The sequence below is a fragment of the Tetrao urogallus genome (assembly GCF_951394365.1).
Source record: "Tetrao urogallus genome assembly, chromosome: 1".
NCBI lineage: Eukaryota > Metazoa > Chordata > Aves > Galliformes > Phasianidae > Tetrao > Tetrao urogallus.
Genome location: NC_136813.1, coordinates 171,286,621 through 171,308,687, shown reverse-complemented (window position 1 = coordinate 171,308,687; position 22,067 = coordinate 171,286,621). Strand labels below are relative to the sequence as shown.

Below are 22,067 nucleotides of genomic sequence, written 5' to 3'. Positions count from 1 at the left end.
TCCTAGTCCCCAGGGTCTCATTTGGATTTCATATTTTACCTTTATCTTTATGGTTTTATTTCCTCAGAATACTCCTTTTATACTGCTGATTCATAGGCTGAGTTCTGTCATCATCAGCAGAGCAGAGCAAACTTCTTCACATCTAACCCACTTCATTAATTGTCATGCACTTACTTTCTCAAGGCTTGACATTATTAATTTTGTCATAATTAGATTAAGGTTGAATGAAGATCTTATCTCTGCTGAGTGCCAACGAAGCACAAACTAAAACTATAACATGACTGCTTTTCTTGAGTAAACAGAAATTCTACCAGTGTTAATTCTGCCTGCTATGAAGGTGTGTAATGAAAGAGAGATTAGAGTATTAACACAGAGACATCTCATTCTATATTCTCTGTCTAGTGCATTTTTGCCAGTTTGATGTCAACTAATTGCTAATTCACGCACTGATGAAAGGATTGTATCTTATTTTATCCAGCCATACCTGACTTATTGCCAAATGAATGGGCTTGCTGCTCTTATACTGGCAATATGCAAGTTTGTGCTAGGATTAAGTTATATTCATTCATTAAAAAGCATCCAGTTTCTTATGAGCCCCACAGTACCACTGGAAGGAAAGGCAGTAGAATAATATAACTGCAGAAAAAAAGTCCTGTTGTTTTTATTGGTATGTTGAATCATAGACTGCCTTAAGTTGGAAAGGACCTTTAAAGATCTAATTCCAATGCTCCTGCCAAGGGCAGGGATACTTTCAGTTTGCACAAAGCCCCATCCAACCTGGCCTAGAACACCTTCAGGGATGGGGTATCCACAGCTTCTCAGAGCAACCCATTCTAGTGCCTCATCACCCTTTTAGTAAATGATTTATTCCAAATATCTAATCTAAATCTCCTCTCTTTTAGTTTAAAACTATTCTCACTTGTCCTATTATTACACTCCCTGACAGAGAGTCCCTTCCCATCTTTTCTGTAGGCCCTCTTTAGGAAGGCTGCAGTGAAGTCTTCCCAAAGCTGTCTCTTCTTCAGGCTGAACAACCCCATCTGCCTTATCCTGTCGTTGTAGATGAGATGCTCCAGCCTTCTGATTAACTCTGTTGCCTCTTCTAGACTCACTCCCAAAGCTCCACATCTTTATAGCACTGGGGGGTCACAGTACTCCAGATGAGGGCAGGCCAGCCCAGTTTTGACACAGTCAAGGACAAAGTTGGCCTTCTGGGCTGCAAGAGCATACTGCTGGTTCACTTCAAGATTTTCACTATCAACACCCCCAAAGTCCTTCTCCTCAGGGCTGCTCTCAGTGCATTCTTTACCCAGCCTGCATTTGTACCTGATATTGTCTCAATCCAGGAGGTGGATCTTACATTTAGCAAAGTTGAATGTCATGAGTTTTGGACAGACCCATCTCTTAAGCCCAGATTTCTTGGGCCCCCTCTTTCTTCTGGGGCTAATTATTACTTCAATCTTTACAGAGTATGGGAAACTGCATTAGTGAGCTCTGAATAATGTGTGGTTCTTACTCAAATCACTCAATACCTCACATTTATGGTCACATTTTGGATACTTTTCTACATTAAAAAGGAAAGCAGATGCTCATTTATTCTAGGAAACAATATCCTTCTTCAGATTTGGTTTGCTGTATAGTCATTTGCATAAACTGTTATCTTTTTCTAATTTCCTTCAGAGCATCTGAATCGCTTAAACCCAAGAGTAGCTCTACACATTAAGGACAGAATAAGTTTATTAGACTCTTACAATTGTTTTACATTTCATGCTGAACTTGCTCCCTGAGCAGGAATCTTCAGTCCCAAAGATACAATGCAGTAGACTTATGTAGTAGATAGCTTGAAACAAGAGTGGAATCAAAAGCTTCTACAAATGCCTTACCTCTAAAAGACATTAAAGTTGTCTAAAAAAGAGAAGAAAGACCTCACAAATTTAAATCTCTTGAAAGACGTCATTATGGAAAGAATTTTCTGCACTCTAGCCAGTTTTATAATCTCCAACAATTTCCAGCCTCCTGCAATATCAGCATATCAATAATGTATGAACCATTCGATGAACTTTTCATAATTTTAAAATATCACTTGGACAGATGAAATATTAGCAAGTCTTATGTAACACCCTTGGCCCTTTTCTTTCACCCTAAAAAGAAAATTTTCACTGTCACTTTAATACAAAATGTTGATTTAAATCTGACCCTCTGCAGAAGCATCTGTGGCAGTGTGAGATGGTGTGAATACAGTGTGAATATACACAAAAGGAAGAAAAATATCCACCCTACTCCAAACTCTTGAAATATCATGGCAAACCTCTTCATTCTCATTTAGCAAGGAGAGCTGGGTGGCATGATACCATCTTGGTTTTTATTTGTTTTTCTTTGTTTTTTAATTTCTAAAAGCTTGTGCTAAAGACAAAGTATTGAGAACCATTAACAATAGTAGTTCTTAACCTAATACTATCTTCTTCTTGCAATTTTATTTGTTGTATATAATATGCCAGAAATCTAGTAACACTATAGGCCATTTTCCCTGCCAATATCATGTTAAATTTTTTCATGCATGTGCTGTAGGAAATTACAGTTTGTTTCTTTTTTGTTAATTTATTTGAAATGAGGATATTTTTCACAGCCACCATGGAATCCTGTCTTGGAGAAAAAAGAACAAAGATTTTCCCTTTAAAACTGCAAGTAGAACATCAATTTTATTTTCTAGAATGAATGCAGCCCAGTTAAACACATGCTTCTTCATGACTAGAGCCTTGGGTGGATTCTTAAAATAGTACTCATTGTAGATATTGCTTCAGGAAGAATATAGAGTTGTTTTTCTTCAATTGAAATCAATGTGAAATTTAGCTGAAACCAAATGCCAAATACTGTCTTCCTGAGACACAACTTATAGAACTTACATGCTGTATCAGCCTATCTATTCCACCCTGCGTGCTAAAACTCTTCACAGCCACAGTCCTGACAAGTCCAAGTTTTTAATTCCTCTCCAACAAAACCAGTCATAATAGAAGGTTCCTCTTTGATACGTAAGGCACAACTGTGTTTTGTCCATAGAGACACCAGTATGCCATACTCAAGAGCAGTGAGTTTTAGTCCAATCTTGGTTTTGCATTTTGTACAAAGAGATGGCATTAGGTCTGAATACATTCATTATAAATGAAACCTTTTCCAAATGAATTACCTGACAGGCTAAGAAAACACACTTCTGTTTTGAATGTGATGAAGCTATTTGTTTCTTCTTTTTGTGTGTGATGCTAGGCTGTGGGTTTTGTTTTTGTTTTTTTGTCATCATGGCCTGAAAATTACTGTCAGCAGTCACCAATTATATACATGTTGTTATATTAACAATTATTATTATTATTTCTATAGGTCACTGCCAGAAAATCCACAGAACTCTGTGTTGGCACTGCATCTTGTTTAAGTAGACCTGAAATGAATTTCTCACACATGATATGTGCAATGGATTACCTAGGACAGTTACCCAGAATCTGCTGGGCAGGACTCTCCACCTTTCTCTCAGACAAGAAAAACAAGGTTGTCTGAAGGGGAATCCGGGACATATCCACAAATGGCCCACAAAGTCCCTTATGAGCAGGAGAAGAGAGGAGAGCTTGTAGGTTAGCCATGGACAAGGAGCTGAGACAGGGCGGTAGTGCACATACGAGAGTAGGGGGATAGTGTCTGCTACTTCCCCAAGCCTACTGCTGTTACATTCATCACATCACTTCTCCTTGTGAGTGTCAACAAGTATCATTCTACAATTTTTTTCACTATGTGTTTCCTATATGTATTACATACTTCCATCTATGTTACAGATCAGTATTGTGAAGATGCCTAGAACATTTGAACAATTCCTTCCTCTTCCTTCTTTCTTTCATTTCTCCCTCCTTCCCTCCCTTTCCCTTTTCACTCTTTTTTCTTTTTTTTCCCCCTCCATTTTATCTCTTCCTCTCTCTTTTATTTCTATGTTGGATTTTTATATACTCTGAAATAAAGACTCTAGAAACTACCAATAATGGCCTTTTTTTTTTGTACATAGGACTCACCACTTTATCATTCACTGGAGGACAACAGAAATCTAGAATGGTCTCTGTTCATTTTTAACATGTCCTTATTTTAAGAAGAGAGTAAAAAGAAAGGCGAGTTTTTATCCACTGCCTGCCTGCACAGTTTAAAGCTTTTGTCCAGATTGGTATTTGTCCTTATTGCCATTAATTGAAAGTCAACATTTACTTCTGCCTTACGAGCAATGGTACCAACCTCCCTGAAGCCAGAGCTAATGACAACCACAATGTATCAGATATCGGTTGATTGTAAATGCTGACATGCAAATAGTGACTTGTCTCTTGTTGTTTGACTTTATGGAGGGCAGGAGAGACATAAACTGCACTTCTTCATTTGGGACCAGGAACTATACAGACAGCACATGTTGCAAGACCCCACAGCACTGAGATGGCAACTACAGGAAGTAGCCACTGGCAGCCCCCAGTCCCAAGACCACACTCGTATACGTATGATATATGTATATAAAGAGGAATGGTACAGGATATTATTAACATACATGACACATATATGGACCCAAGTTGTACATATGGGAGAAATTTTTTAGTATGCTATGCCTGTCCTACCACTGTTCTGGCTATACACAACATTTAAATATTAAATTACAGGAATAGATAGATTGATTGGATAGAATAGAATCATGGGTATCCCAATTCAGTATAACTGTCCCTATCAAGTGTGCACAAAAGCTATATGAGACGCGTTTGATAAAGCAAGTCAGTATTACATTTCTTCCTGTTGACTTTTAGATGGGGAACATGAAGTAACAGACCTTGTGGCAATCCATACTGGTATTTTTGGGGTACACATGGTAAGGATTTCCATTTAGGATCAGGATTAAAGAGGCACCACTGCAAGATAAATGCTCAGACAAGCTGTTTTGACCCAAGCTGTCAAACATAAATGTGCCTGAAGCTGCATGTAAGTAAAGCCATACATCACTGGGAAGGCTGTGCTTGTGCCAAGGGCTATCTATAACCAGACACGTCTCAGCCCTTTGCACACGAGTGCTCACATAATATCTGTACACCCTAGTATTTATGTAGTGCTTTTGTTCCTGAACTAATTTAATAAAGTAGGGAGATACTGTCTCAGCTTTACATATGATAAATTAAGGCAACAAAAAGGTCAAATGGCATGCCTGGGTTGACACTGCCTGCTAGGTTTAGTTCCTACGTCTCATGATTTCCAGCGCCACACTGAGTCACTAGATTACATTAGATGCAATGTAACTGCTGCTTGGGGCTCACATTATATGCAAGGGTCTGCTCCAGGGCCTCCACATGATCAAAAGCCAACTTGCCTGCAGGCATGCTGCAGGTCCCACAAGAACTATAAAACCTACCTGCATTACCTCCTAGCAGCAGGATTCAGCCCTGTAACATAGGGCTTCAAGTTAACCATTTTTCTCTTGAAAGGGCTTTGGAAATACTAAGATATTCTTTTACACAAAACACTTCTGAGTGAAGTATTGCTATCTCTCTTACAGATGAGGAATTGAGACAGACTTATTCAATACAATTTTTCATGGAATCATAGAATCATTAGGGCTGCAAAAACCCTCTGAGATCATCTAGTCCAACCATCAATCCATCTTCACTAAGCCATATCCCTCAGTGCCACATCTACTTGCTTCTTGAAAAGCCCCAGGGACAGTGACTCCTCCTCCCTAAGCAGTCTGTCACAACACCTCACCACTCTTTCAGAGAATAATTTTTTCTCACTATCCAATCTGAACCTCCCCTGGCTCAACATAAGGCCATTACCTCTCATCCTATCACTGTTACCTGGGAGAAGAGGCCAACCTCCACCTTGCTACAGCCTCCTATCAGGCAGTTGTAGCGAGCTCAGGTCTCCTGAGAGATCTGAGGGACCACTTTGAAAACCTGACTCACAGAAATAGCCAACACAACTTCTTTTCCTAACAGTTGCTCCCATCCTCTCTGTCCTACCAGCTTCTCTTTCACTGTTTTCATCATTTCTTAGTTGATGTGGGAAATTGTCATGTTCATGCTCTGTGTTTGCAAAGTACTTTCACAACAGAACCCTGGTTGTGGACAAGCACATTTGATGACATCTATGTTTAAATATATCAATACATACATGACAAATGATTGCAATTATACAGCATCTCCACACATTGGTTTAACGTCAGATCCAGCCAACATGTGTAACAGCCCAGTTACATGATTCACCTGTTCACAGAAGGAGATGGATGCACACTCCCATGTATAAATTAACTGTCTGGATTTCCCATGACTAGTTATATTCCTTAAATGTTTGCAAAATGTCTTAAGTATATTGGCATTGCATCAATAAGCACAGTGCTAACACGTACTTAATGCCTCAGGAAAAAAACTGTAGACAAGTAGGGAGATTATTTTTCCATCATTTTATTTGGACATAACTTTATTTACTTCTAAATGAAGTCTCCAAACAGTGAAGCCCTCCCAGACTGCCGCTTTAGACAGTAGCAGTGTCCTCAAGAAAGATGGATGTTAATGTAGTTAGGATAATATAAGATAATTACAGTATTTTTTTCTTAAAGGAGTAATATGAAGATTATTTTGCACATATTCCAACAGGTATTAGGGAGAAATTAGTAAGCAATTAATCAAGATAAAGAATTTTTTTCTGAAGATGCCTACAACAGTCACGCATTATTTATATATGACAGGACTATGCTAGCTTAAAAATATAAGGTTTACAGCCTAAGACTGCATTATTTTACACCAAAGAACCTATCGAATTCTAAGCACCTCATGAAAAACTGAATAACTGAAGTAAACAGCTTGGCGGATGCTGAGCCCCCCATTACCAGACAAGCAAGGAAGACAGCTTCATGTATTTTGCCATTGGAAAACACCACACAAAAACCAACCTTCCAGACTCCAGTTTTCATTACAAAATATTCCTTCTCTTGATAGGAAAATAATGGCCTTGTAGACCTATCATTCTAAGTTATTATTATTATTTTTAATCTATTTTATCTTTTTTTTTAATCATCACCAGTTTTTATCTTTTTGTAAGCATCTGACAGAACAAGGATGGACAAGAATACTGTCATTGGATTCATGTCTAGCACTGTATCAGAAGTCAGCCTTGTAACTGCACAGAAATAAAAACAGAAATAAAATACATGAAGAGGGCATGCAAGTAAAATTCTCCAATTATACCTTATCTTCAGACCATAACTACATGTAACTACAGACTTCCCAGGAATTTCATAGTCATTTATGCAACACAGAGATACTGAAATGGCTTCAAATCGAGTTTTGGCAGGAGCAATAGCAAATCCCTGTCTGGCTCTTTGCCACGTCACTGTACCTAGCAGTGTGCTGTTGTTATCTCTCCAGTGTAAGTCAAGCGTTTATTTCTCACTCTGTAGCCATCAAAGCTTTTCCATCTAACACAGAATACTGTAATTGCCAATTTCAAAGCTTTTTAGGAAGTTGCTTTGTAGATTTAAAATCATTAGCAAGAGCCTTAGTACTCATCTAGTGAGTTACATCTTCTAAGTGTTACACAAACTTCAATTAATTATGGGTTTGACTGAGCTTTTAAGGTTTCGGCTGTGTAGGGAGCATGTAATAGGCCCCACCTCAGCTGAAAGCCTTGGAGATACTGGGCTTTTTGGAAGGGTGAGTGACTCACTGGGGAAATAAGCCTGTTGTCTCCATGCCATCCACAGCAGCTGAACTACCACTGAAAGGAGAACATGCTGTATTTTCTTCCAGGACACTGCAGCTGTTACTCACTCTGTTGCCATACCTGCCTGAGGCAGAAAATCTCCTGGCATTTTAGCAGGGTGCTGTGAACGCATGCACTTCCTACACAGATTGAGGGCACAGTCACACAGTTTTCTCTTCTGGGAGTGGTACACAGCATTTTTGTCTCTAACTGGTTCACTCTCCACAACAGGAAAAACATAGGAATTGGTCCAAGCTGAAAGATGCACAGACTTCATGGATTAGAGATGCCCAGGAGGCCTAGATAAGCATCAGACCAATCCACCCAAGAGATAAAACAGCATTTTTCATCAGGTTTCAAAACTCCAGAAGACAACAGATATCCTCTTTTTTTTTTTTGTTTTTGTTTGTTTGTTTGTTTTCATAGGACAGTAGTTAGATAAAAGACAGAAATAACCGAACTGACAGAAACTGGCACCCCGCATCTCACTCATTTCACTGTGAGACATAGCCCAGCATGGTCCAGCTGCTGATCCAAGGCTTCAATCCAACCTACAACACATTTTCTGACTTGGCTCCCTGCCCCTGTGCCAGACAGAGCAGCTCTTCCATCACACCGACTGCCCCTGCAGCCAAATGCCTCCATCCCAGCATAGAGACACAGCCACAGACTGATGGCAATGTGTGGGAATGTGGGGAAGAGGGGGACATGCACAGCAGGAGCAGGAGACCAGGGACACACACAGCAGCTGCTGCTTTCTGAGGAGGGCTGTGGTGGCAGTAAGGAGAGTGAAAATCTAGTCTAGTGCCTGGAAATGCTGCAAGGAGCACCCAGCTTACCCATTAGGCTTCATCGTTACATTTTCTCTTTCACATTTTTTATTGTTTCCATCTTCAGCCTGAGTGGAGATCAGCACTGCAGCCATCTCAACTGCTGTCCACAGCTGTGGTTCAAACCCTTACACAGGAATGGCTCAGGACTGCTATTTCCCATTTCTTCAGCAAATGCTGCACTATTAGGTGATTATGAAAACTGTTAACATATTCTGGCTACTTCAAGAGTAGTAAGATCAATTCGGAATTTCAGGATACCTTTTGTCAAGTCTAGCCATATACAGCTTGGACTTGATGACATTTCAAGGCTCCATCCAACCTGGACTGTTCCATGAATTTATAAAGAAAACATTTTAGTACTTCCTAGCCAGGCTCGCATGTCATAGAATCATTGAATGGTTTGGGTTGGAAGGGGCCTCAAGGATCATCAAGCTCCAACCCCCCCTGCTGCGGGTAGGACCTCCAACCTCCATATCTAATATTAGACCAGGCTAGTCTCAGCACTGGATATGCTAGCTGCTATAAATCCCAGTTCAGGTGCCTAAAACCCTCCTGCCTGCCCTTTATGTGATGAGCAGGATACCTACCCAGCATTCCAAGTACCACAGCACAGTGACCAAATCTATTACTCAGTATAACCCAAAAGCTACCCTGAGTGGGTCAGATTTTCTGCTGCCTTCAAGTGAACAACAGATCTCATAGCAGTGGGGTTTTGTATATTTAGAAATAGTCTAGTATACTCACTTTATTCTTCAACTAATGAACAAAAAACTTCAATAATCATTAGCTTTCCTTGAAAACATGGATTACAGACTTATTCAAATGCACAGTGTTGATCATATTGGAAAAAGCTATTTAACCAATATAATCTTATTTACTGATAACAAAACTGTTTTCTGATAGCTCCACATACATTTTTTTCTATTTAAGTCAACTGCATACAACCTGAAACTATCCATCGCGCATCACTGCCTCATTATCTTCACCTGATTGAGCTGAACCTGTCTTCTTCCACCCAGAAAGGCAGTAAGGGCATTTTAAATTTGTGTTAAAATGCACTTGCAATTTGTTTTCATATGATGAAAACATTTTTCCCCATTGCAAACATATAGTCACAACAGCTAATCAAATAGAGCTTTTAGGATATTCACATATTCCTAATGAACAGTACATATCCATTCATGCTGTCATCTCTCCCTCCATGGGTACGGATACTCAGACAGATCTTTGTCAGATTGTGTGTCACAGCCTTATCACCTCTCACAAAAAGGCTAGGACTTTCCATCCAGCCAGTAAAGACTTCTACCATGTGCAAAGATGTTCTCTACAATACAGATCCCATAGTCAATGGCATAAATCAGGAGAGACTCAAAAACACTCAGACCTAACAGTGTCTTTTACCAATGGTTTAAAAGAACAGTTTCAAGTGTGGGGTATTTTTAAACATCCCTGAATGAATTCCATAGAATATAATACTGAATTCACCTCTGCTTAAATATATCAAGAGATACCTTGAACCTCTGACTGAGCAATTAGACAACAGTGTAGAAAATCAAACCTACAGAGAAATAAAACTAAGAACCTTTTTTCCCTATTTCGTTAGTTCTAATAAATGTTACATTGATTTATTATTTTTTTCTCTCCAATGCTCAGTAAGTAAGCAAGCAAACAAACAAACAAACAAAAAAACCACCAACCATCCCTCTTTTGTCGTCTCAAAGAAAGAATGAGAAAAAGTAGATGATACAAAACACATGACCAAAAAAATGAGCAGAAATTGTCAATAAGTAGGAAACACACATTATGAAGGGGATAGGAAAAACAGCCAGGAGGACCATTACATTAGTAATCTAAACGTAACCACGTTTGTATTTGGTAAAATGCATGGAAAGGAGTAAGTCCTTTGTACTGTCAGGGAGGACATAAATTTTATTAGATGCTGAATTAAAGAGAAATTGGTAGATGAGCCTGAGAATATGCTCAGCATTCATCTAGTGTCAAATGTGACAAAGAAATAAAATGATTCAAAATTGAGAACAATCTTCTTGCTGGAAACCCAGTAGGAGAATCATGAAAATGATTCTATTTTAATTGTTTCAAATTCTCTGCTTGTATCGCTACTCTGCTATCCCAAAACTGTACAGAATACCTGAATATTCCAGTGTATCCTTTATTTAGCCTTCTCATGCTGTAGTTCAGTAAACTTTTCAGCATACAATTTTCATTCTGAACTTCCCAATGGAAGCCCATATGCTTCCAGTCTACAACGACAGTTTCCACTTTTTTGGGGCCTTCATTCACACTGTTTGCATTACACTGATTGATTTGGAAACAAACAAACAACAACAAAAAACAAACAGTTCGCTTCTGAGACAGAGATCTTGAATTAGGAAAAGAATAGAAAGACATAAAAACAAGCCGATGACTTGTGCCAACACACTGTGAATGTTCATGGTAAAATGCCACTTCTCCTATGGTTCCTTTCCCTGCTTTCTGCAGATGCCCAAGCCAGCCTGGGTTTTCTAGATGGCTTTGCAGAACAGGAAGACACAGCCAACTGAAGAATCTCCTTTTCCCTGAATTCTCCATGGACTGATAGTGTGAAAAAGTGAGAATAAGGCCAGTTCTCTCAGACACTCTAATAGTCAGTATTTTAATTAAACCCCTACCTCGTGAAGTCATACAATAAGAGATTTTGCAAACCTTCCTTACTTTGTGGTCGTACAAATACTTAACATTGCAAATTGTTAACAAGCCCCAGTACACATTAATACAACCCAAAATGTATGTCTTAAAGTCTCTTGATTTTATATTAGGCTTTTTTTTTTTTTTTTCTTTTTTTTTTTTTTTCCCCTGGATAGACTGATGATGTTTTAATTCTGAGCGCCATTTGAAATGCAGAGTGGCAGTAGGGATGCTGTGAGTCCTCAGTGCCATCACCCAGCTTACAGATGTGTCTGCCTGGAGTGAGGGAGGCTTTTTGCTGCTGCTTCTACATGGGCAGCTGGCTGGCATGGCCAGGGGCACTCTGCTCACTTCTCTCCCTAGCACAGCTGAAACCATAAGATGGTGCTCACTGACAGTGACTCTGATGTTACCAGTGTGGGTCTGTTCTGACCTTGCAGGGTCTTGTGGAAATACACAGAGCTCTATTCTTAAATATATATATATATTGGTTTTTTAATCTATTTTTTTTTTGCAGCAGAAAGACTTTCCAAATATCATTGCTTTAATGGGTAGGAGCCGCCTTCGGATTTCAGTTTATATTTGCACTGTGCCAGTTTGTTTCCACTTGTTTTTGTGTCAGCACCATCCTGTAACTCAGATAGTTCATCTGTATCTTTTGCTCCCTGATGCTCATCCAGGATTTATTCACGCACAGTTCTGCTGAAATGAGCCAGAAGTCATTCTGCTGTAATCTGTATACCTACAGTGATACAAATCCAAGGAGTGTGGAAAAAAAAGAGAACTTCATTCCGCAGGATTTTTCCGCAACAAGCTATCATTGCAAGATAAATGAACTGTAAACTACAGCCTGAAAATGAAAGACGATTGCAAAGGGAAAGATAGACACAGACCATACAGCACTATTCCAACCTCAGGGCACATGATGGGTTGCTGATGGCACCGTGCACCATGAAATGTCCCACACACTGAACAGCACACTCCAGCGGGCTGCAGGGGGAATTCCACAGCCTGTCAGATTTGTTAATTATCATACATACACCTATCAGAGTAAGAACTGCAAAAAGAAATTACAGAAACAAACAGCATACACTTGGAATAAAATGTGCTTTTCCAAAAGGCTCCAAAAAGATAAAATTGGTCGGCCTGGGGATGGAGCTAGAAGACAAATTGCCTGGAGTAACATCAGGTTACTTGTACAAAGCCAGTTAGTCTGGTCATTAGCTGTTTGGTCAAAGGAAGCAGCTGTTTTGGGGAACTTCTGTTGAAATCATGGAGTTTAGCATGCAAAGCCAGAATAGATTCACATCTTTAAAAAAAAAAAAAAAAAAGCCACAAATGTTCATAGCTGAATTTCCCCTCAAACACCGGATTTGGTTTGGCTTTCAGAAAAGCTTTTGGTATCTCCTATAGAAGCTGCACCTGAAGAGCACTACAAATTTTTATTTCACTGATAGCCATGAGCAATATCGCTATAGTTCAGTATTTTTGGATGAATTCTAATATAAGCCAATCTAGATCTCAATGAAGTCTCTAAATACATCCATTTAAATTAGGAAAAAGTTGAATTTGGCATGGATGACTTTTAAAACAACAACAACATTCCCCAGTCGAAGAACACATCATGACTTCCTAGGAAATATGGCATTTACAGAAACACATCCTTTTTTTTTTTTCTTAAGATACCTTTTATTTCGTTTAACTTTTACACTTATCTTGCTCACAGCACTTAGAAAAGCAAACTTGTACTGTCTTTTTAATGCAGTGAAAATACTTAGCTATATCTTTGAATGCTTCCTGTTTTACATTTCAGTCGTCAGGTAATCCAGTAAAAATATTTTGGCAATGAAGGTTAGAATTCAGAGCTAGCATGCAAACAGGTGTACCACCCTTGAAAACTCTCACTGAAATCCTTCACTAGTCATGTGAGCAGTCCCAGTAACCTCATAAAATTACTTATCTCTGCTATTTTACACTCATCTACCTCTGTGCTTGTTCTTGCCCTTGAAAAGTAGAAGTCCTTCAGAACACCTGAGGATTTGCACTTGTTACGGGGCTTTCCTTCCCATTATAAATATATATACATATTTTTAGGCAGAAATGATGATTTAGGTGAGATGGTAGGAGGAAATTCTTTACTGTGAGGGCACTGAAGTGCTGGCACAGCTGCCCATAGAAGCTGTGGATGACCCATCTCTGAAGGTGCTCAAAGCCAAGCTGCAGGGGCTCTGGGCTGCCTGAGCTGGATGGCAGCCTTGCCCATGGCAATGGGTTGGAACTGTATGATCTTAAAAGTCCATTCCAACCTGAGCCACTTCATGATTTTATAACAATAAACAGAATGGCAATAGAATGAAAACAGCTGATAAACACTTCTGGAAGTGTACTTGTGTATGAAAAACATACTTTAAAAAAAAATATCAATACTTTGCATTCTGACAGAATGCTATAAAAATGTGGAGAAGTAAATATTGCTTGCCATAGTCCAGGTAGCCAAGCCATATCTAGCCCACCTTTTAGCCACTGTATCTAAAGCTGCAACATAAGCTATGGATTAAGGAAACCTGACTTAGGCAAAAGCTCAGATGAAGTGGGATGAATCACCCTGCTATTAGGCACCTGATGGAGGTTCCAAAGCCTTCAAGTTTAGGCTTCTACACTGCCTTTAGGTGAGCTGGGCAGCTGAGTGAAATAACAAGCAACTGGCTTGCCCTAGGACAGCTGGTGTAAATCACTGAATAGCTGGAAATATATCTGAGGTCTTCACTGAGAACAAGAACACATAAATCCAAGCATGGTGCAGAAAAAGAAGGCAACAGGAGCTTATGAGAAGCATGTCTCAGCTAGAACAATTCATAATGCTTTAAAGTCTGCTTTTCAACCAGTCACCTTTCTATATATATATATATATATATATATATATGTATGCATATGTATGCATATATATATATATATATCCCTATTTCATTTCTAAAATCTCCACTGAATTACTCATTTCCACCTGAGACTCAAGACTGAACTGACCAACATCAGTAATTTGTATTCAGCAAGCAACCTGGACCATACCTTCCTACAAAAGTGCATCACTGCCAGCAGTTCCTCAAGAATGTACTGGAGCCAAGTCTCACTTACAGTTCCAACCACTCTGAAAAATTTCCCATCTTTCATTTAACACGTTTTGTTTATTTAATACTGTAAGTTCTTTGCTTCCTGTTGATTTATCTTTCTAATGCAGAAGCCTTGACATGTATTCAAAAAAGGTAACTTTTGTCTTTATGGGAAAAGAAGCTTATTGAATAGCCAAAGGATGTCTCATACAGGAAAGCCACATAAATGGTGCACGAAGCTGTAAGAATCGCGCTGTTAAATGGGAGACAGGGGCTCCGGAACTGCTGCAGACTTCCTGGCCCTAGGGGGAATACTGAGAAGGTCTCCCAGTTTGAAGAGGAATTGAAATTGTCAGGGAAAGAACAGAATCTGTTCACCCTTAAATTCCTAATTAGAGAACTTACAGTGGGAAATGACCACTTACATGATGAGCAAAAGGAAACTGCCTTCCTTCGTAAGCGGCAAGCTCCTGTGTTCACAAACTGCCATTGTGATTTGTAATCCGGATTATAAGTGGAATAATTTCCAATTGGGGTGGTAGTTTTGTCTCTATTAATTAGGTTCTCTCTAGAAATTCACATAAAACAGCTTTATATATTATTCAGCTTTATATATTATTCATATACAGTTATATTTTCTATATGTGAGTTACACTGGTGTTAATTCTTTAAACGTCATTCATTTTGTGTTCCACTTCTCATACTTGCCAGTACTTGAACCTCAAAACAAATCAGTATAACTGATTCTCAGTATTCAGTATAATTATTCAGCATATTTAGATTTTTACCTATATCAATCTCAGTGGTACAAAACTGCAGAAAATAAAGTGGATGCTTAAACAGTCTTTAAATTCCTATTTTGTTTTAGCCTTTATGTTTTACATATGGCAAAACTGAATTTCTATGTCAGAGTTATGTATGCCCATAGGAAAGCGTCATCTTAAAATACGCTAAAACATTAAAAGTAATGTTCTGTAGAATTACTCCACTATAATTGAATTATAATTATGCCAAATACCTGGCCAACAGAAGTGCTGTCTAGTTAGAGCTATTAAGAAGGCTCTGATCCCATATTCCTTTGACAGTTTAAGGGATTACTGAGCCTAAGTGTGCTTACATGAGAATGAACAGAAAGTGTGACTGGATTTAGAAATCTAAGTTAATACTCTGCTTCAGATTCTCATTATATTAGTTGGGGCCATCCAAAAAGAGCAGACAAGTTGTTTTTCTTGTTGGTAGTGAGATACGCGCCATCTGGTAGCTTGGAAATCCAGTCCTGATGTCAGTTCTCTAATAAAAGAATATCCAGAGGAACATTACTTCTGTGTGAATAAAGCCATAGTACTGGAATGCCAGAAACAAACCAAAAGAGGGAAATTTTTCTCCAGAGACTGAAAAAATAAAGCGAAACACAACTAATCAAACAAGTCACAGTTTAATTAGCTGCCTTTTGAAAGGCAAAATGATGGCTGAGGTCAGACAGTGATAGGAATAAGGTGTAAATGAGCTTATTTTGGAGAGACTTTTTGCTTTATTTGGTAAAATTACCCCTATATTTTCCCAGTGAGGTCATGGAATATTTTTTAGGTCTTGCCTAAATATTTACATCTTTTTGATTCAAATTTAGCCACAATTATAATGTAATTTGTTAAAACGTATTCCTTTTTCCATTGGCATTTTCTTGCCTACACAAATTCATAAATAGCCAACTTATTGAAGAGACACAAAATATTTCTCCTTCAGCACAATGAGACAAAAGCTGCAAAAAGGGCATACCCCATTGACTTTAAGAAGGTTATATGGAACACATCAGTAAGCGAGGGCAGAATTCCAAAGGCTATATTCAGCCTGAAAAATATGCTGAATAGATGTAATTACAGATTCATGCATTTCTCATTTAAAATGAAAATGCAAAAAAGAAGTGAATTGTCTACGGAGCTGTTATTCTTTAATTTTAGGCACAGGAGAAACTTCACAGGAAAAGCTCCTTTCTAAGTACATAGTGCAGTCCATGAACAATCAGGCAGATTTCTCACGTGCCCTTACTTGTGGCTGAATAGCATCTTATTCCACAAGTAGTTCCATTGAACTAGGCTGAATGGCACTTACCGAGAATACCCGGATAATACCCTGCCCCATACATAATTACATCAGTTCTTGGCTCTGGCAGCGCTGTGGAGGAAGGTGCTATTCATATCTCAGCGGGGTTATTAGAATCTTAGAACCAAGCCCCCAAGCATTTCTTCAGTAACAGAGAAAGAACTGTCACTGCCTTGTCATTCCCAAAGGAGCATTTTGCCTCAGTGTGCTCTAAAGGGGTTCCTCAGTGTGGTTGATGTGACCTTTTTGTCTTTCCTAAACTGATGTGAGACTGAGGTTTCCTTGCTGAAACTCCCAGAGGCGGTAGCAAAACTCCCCAACAGATACACTGAAAAAAACCCCTGTGTAGCTCTGCATGACCAGCTGAAAACTGAACAGCATTTTTTGGAACGGCAAGCCAGTTGAGGCTGGGATCTATATTGATGTGCTGCCGAGCTCCGGCACAGCCTCCAGGAAGCACAGGAGGCAGCCACACTCCTCAGCATTCCCAGACCCATTCCCAACACCTTGACTCTTGTGTGTGTACCAGAGATACCCAATGGTGAGAGCCAGCCTGTCTGACTCAGCTGTCCTCCCTCATCAAACCTAAGGAGCCACACAACAGTAATATACAACCACCTATTTTATTTTTTAATGAGAAAACAGAAGGAAGCAATGTCAGCGTTCTAATAAATAACGTTCTAATAAATGGCCCTGGCACAGCTGTCCAGAGAATCTGTGGATGCCCCATCCCTGGAGGTGTTCAGAGCCCTGGGCAGCCTGAGCTGGGGGGTGGCAGCCCTGTCCATGGCAGGGGATTGGAACTGGCTGATCTTTAAGATTGCTTCCAACCCAAGCCATTCTGTGATTCTATGATTCTAAAATGTTAAATTCAACGAACTAATGCAATCAAATGAAAGCATGTTTAGTTAAGCAGATAGTTCCAAGGAGGAACTTGTTCAAATGAAACCTCTCTATCAACCTGTATCGAGTGCTCCCACCAAAGAGCAAGGCTTGCCAGCCCTTCCCAGTGAGAAGCCACTGAGATCAGAACACCCTACACATCCAAAAAGGGTGTCACCTTCAGGCCAGGTTTGAAAACTATAGAGGAGAGAGGAGAAAACCAGCACCTGCATTTGTATCACACCTCCCGTATGAGGAAGGAACAGCGCTTCACCATGCTGACAGACCTTTCCAGCCCATGACCATAAATAACATCCACGAGTGCAAAAAGTATTTGAATACTCTGCTGCACAAAACCAACTTATCTCTAAGTACACATGAGATGAAATCAACAACACAGAAGTCTCATCAGAAGGTTGCCTGTGTGTCCTGCACTGCTTACCACCTGGGTGTGAAAATCAGTCTCCAAAATGCAATTTTGTTGCATTACACTGTGATCACAGCATGGCACGCTGCTCTGCACTCACATGCACTCACCCCTCTTCACACATACACAAGCTGTTCTCAGAACAGTTCTGAGATTACATGTATCTGATTTTAGGAGGCTTAACGCGTGAGGAAGGTGGCGTGAAAACTTCTTAGATGTTTTCATGTAAGGCATTTGTTGCCCAACCAGTCTGAGAGAAGTATTTTAGATCAAGTACTCTACTTTTAGAAATAAGTAAGTTTAAAAGTGGCATTAAAATGTTACCAATGTAGGGATAATACACTGTAATAATGGCTGGCTACATTCATCGTATTCACAGTTGCATTTTTCCACTGAGCTTTCAGACTGGGGGTGAAAATACTTCCAAAAAGCAGTTCCTGCCAACGAGTAGAGCTCGGTACAGAGCTGCTGTCACTGTCACCTCACCCCGATCTTTGTTACAGAGCCTCACGGTTTCAGAAGCAGCACCACCTATTGGGTGGATATGTAGGTTAGTGGTTGCTCCACCACGACAGCCCTCTTGTAGAGGCGGTCACGGCTAGAACGGGCTGACGCTCCCAAGTTTCTCATACTTGAATGCAAGCGAACAACACGTACTTCCTAGTGATCTACTTGACAGAACCTTATAAAGTCCATAAGAACGCTCGGTACCATAGAAACCCCATCACTCAGGCTCCTAATATTTATATGGTGAAGTATTAACAGGGCTTCTGGCAGCGCCAACCGCCTCGCGCTGCTGTAGTAGCAGTAGTAACAGCGCACTATTGCCATCATGCACTCCAGTTGCACAGATATCAATGAGCTGAAAATTCATTTGGTTACATAAGGAGTCCTACTGAAATCTATATGAATCCATACTCTGTGTGGAATCCGTGTCCCACATGAACAATTGAATATTTTGCTTTTCACGGCTGCAGCTACCTCTTGTTTTAGGGGAATCACTGACGTAACCAGTTCTTGGAGAACAAGTCTTTCTCCGAGGGCGGGGGGGCTGAAATTTTGCCCCCATCCCTGAGTTCCTTTACAAACACTTCACGTAAGAGGCGAGAGCCCCATTTCCCAATACAGGGCCGCAGGGACGCCGCTCGGTGCCGGTGCCGCCCGCGGGGCTCCCGCCGCCCCCGGACCCGCGGGACCCGCGCCGCGCTGGAGCCGGGGCGCCGCGGAGGTGGCGGAAGGGCAGGTGACCGTCCCAGCCGCGGGTGACGCCGCGTTTCCTCGGGGTCGAGCGGCCGCTCGTCGCTCTCAGCCAAAGGGGAGAGGGAGAGGGGGAGAACGGCGCCGGAGCGGGGGGGGGGGAAAAGTTGGTGGGAAAGGCAGAGCTCTGTCATGGGAACATCACTCACCCGCTCGGATGATACAGACGAGCTGGATGCAGGCAACCCAGCGCCTTAGAATGAGCATGTCCAAATCGTCCCGTTCCCCCTCCCGTCCGCCGCTCCGTCCGTCTGCCTCAGCCGCCGCCCGCGCGGAGCTGCACCTCTCGTGGGGAACGGCTCCGCGCCGCGCCCCGCGGCCGCCCCCACGCCGCGGGCGGGCTCAGCCGGTGTCGGGTACGGGGTGCGGAGCGTCGGGTGCTGTGTACGGGATGTTGCCTGCTGCCGGGGCCGCGCTCAGCGCATGGCGGGGCTGCGCCGGGGCCGCCCTCCGCGGAGCGGCCGCGAGTGCGTGCGGCGAGCGCGCGGCGGGGCCGGGTGCGTGTGCGCGCGGGTGCGGGAGCGCGGAGTGTATGTCGGGGCGCGGGGGCGCGGGGGGGCGGGGACCGCGCGCGGGTGACGTGTGCGCGCGTGTGAGTGTGTGCGTGTGTGTTTGTGTGTATCTGTGCCTACGGGGCTGTGGGACCGAGAGCCCGAGGGCAGCGAAGGGCTGCCCCCCCCTCCCAGCAGCCGGGAGGGGGCGGGGGCCGGGCTCTGGGATCCTCTGTGAGGCGGCCCTCCGGGATACCCCCGAGTGCACACGGCCACGCAAGGGAAAAGTTTATCGAGGGGGCTCGGGGTTGTCAGAGGGCGACGGGGTCAGAGGCCGGGCGGTGCGGGGCAAGAGAGCATCGCAGCCCGCTGTTGGGTGGGAATAACCGCTGGGCCCAGCGGGGTGGGAGCTGCCGGCGAGGAGCTGGTGGAGATGCAGACAGCGCCCGAGCCGGGCAGCGCCGCTCCGTCATCCTGGGAACCGGAGGGGGAGCGGGGGAAGGGGCTGGAGCAGCGGAATATCATTATCCGCTCTAGAAGTGGGTCAGGGCGCAGGCACTGGCATCGCTGCTCAGGGAAGACAAAACAAGAGCAAAAAATAAAAGTAAAGGGAAAGAAAAATATATGTAACAACGCTCAACAAACCCCCAAAGCATCTAAATGAGAAGTGTAAAATTAAGGGCCACAAACACCACATCACACGGCTGGGACACCTTGGAGCAGCACTTGGGGCTTTGGGAGCATGAGGACACAGCTGATCCCCCACCTCACCCAGGCAGTGTAAGCAGCACTGTGTTAGTGGTGATGTTCCTGTCAGGGTGGTGGGAACAGCTCTGCACAGATGTGAGGTGACATTTAATGGTGGGCAGTCTTAGAACAACAGCGCCCAGTGCCTTACAGGTGGGCATGCTGCTCTGCCCTCCTTCCCCAGCTATGGGAGCTGCAGTCTTTCCTTCCAGGAGAACATAAAACTTTCAGTGCCCCTGCTCTGGCTGGGGAGGGTAGAGCTCTCTTGTCGTGAAGCAAATTGGCAAATTCAGAGTGAAAGGCTGCAGGAGAAATTGCCGAGGTGTTCAAGCTTTGTGTCTGAAGAGCAGGCGGTGGATGTGTCTCCCATGCAAGGTCAGCATCTTTCAGGATATGCAGAGCTGACATATACTAGAAGTTGGTTCATTAGGAGGATTAGCTCTGAATGACAGCTCTTGTCCAATGGACTCCTGGTGTCATGGCAAGAGACAAGTTCCATGTGCTGATATCCCCCAGAAAAAGACTGTTTTAGGATTATCCTAAAGGAAAATGTTGTTAAAGATTGTAGTCAGCTGACTTTCCTGAAAGAACCCAGATGCTAGCATACTACTGCAGTAACTTCAGTGCAAACATGCTCAAACACAGACAGACATATGCATGCCAAAGCATTAATGCCAGTGGGTAAACTATTCGAGATTCACGTCAACTCCAGCGCCATTCTGCAATTGGCTTAGATGCTTAGCAGCAAAAGGAATTGTACAATATTGCACTGGTATTACTGAAATACATAGTATAAAATACACAGTTAAAGGTCACAGGTGGGAAAGAAAGGAATATTCAGTCACTCTGGAGGTGGATTCTCACCACCACACCTCTACACAGACACTTTATTACAGACCAGTGCAGGGTGATATATGGTCATCTGGCGCTGCCATTGCCCACAGGACAGTGGAAGGACATGGCTGCCAGGATCCCCCTCCACCCGGCTTTCCTCAAGCTGGAAGTGGATGTGACTTGCTCACGAGTACATGTGAGCCTGTAGAGCTATCAGTTCCCCTCCATCCTGTGGGGATCAATTTTTGTCTCCAGATTTCAGATGTTTTCAAAGCTTTGTGACAAGGCTAAAGGATTACCTCCAGCAGCTGCTATTGCAGTTATCTACACAGGGAGGTAATAGAAAAGGTTTGGGTAGATCAGCATCCTTCTTTCTTGTAGGGTTTCTTTAAGAATTCCCTTTTATTTTCATCACAAACCCATCACAAGCACCCACACCAAAGGGCAATCACAACATTGATAGGTGGCATTAAATATTTCCTGATTTTCCACAGTAAATTGCCACACAGAAGGAATCTGGTTCTGATAGTCTTTTTGCCAATAGTTAACTTTGCTTTTCAGTAGGTGACACACTGATTTTTTTTTACCAGGAGAACAATGAACATTAGGAGAGATCACCAGTGATTGTGTCAGATTCTCCATCATTCAAAACCTTTGCATCAGGAATTTAATGACCTTAAAACATGACCACAAATGTCTATACTAACTCATGAGCAGTTTTGTACCCTGGACTGCAGAGGCAGTAAGGGTGGGCTGTAAGGCTCATCTCTGGCCTGTCACTGTATATGCATATTGTCAGGATAACTACAAAATGATAATATCCTGATGTTCACAGCCACTTTCAATAGTTGCCAAAGGTTTAGAAAAGACACAAGCCCTGGTACCAGTTGCTACAACGCCTCTGTGGTTTTTGCACTGAAGAATGATTGGTGAAGGATTTTCTGTGCGT

The 22,067-nt window shown here is 42.0% G+C and overlaps 1 protein-coding gene across 1 annotated transcript in view; it reads right to left on the bottom strand.

Annotated features, from left to right (window-relative positions):
* PTPRZ1 (protein tyrosine phosphatase receptor type Z1) overlaps positions 1-19,253 on the bottom strand; it is a gene marked incomplete at both ends in the record, with an annotated part of 132,298 nt that extends 113,045 nt beyond the window's left edge. The window contains one exon of the mRNA XM_079539577.1: positions 19,196-19,253. Coding sequence (XP_079395703.1) covers positions 19,196-19,253 — 58 coding nt within the window. The remainder of the gene's footprint in view (positions 1-19,195) is intronic.
* Between the last annotated feature and the right edge of the window lie 2,814 nt (positions 19,254-22,067).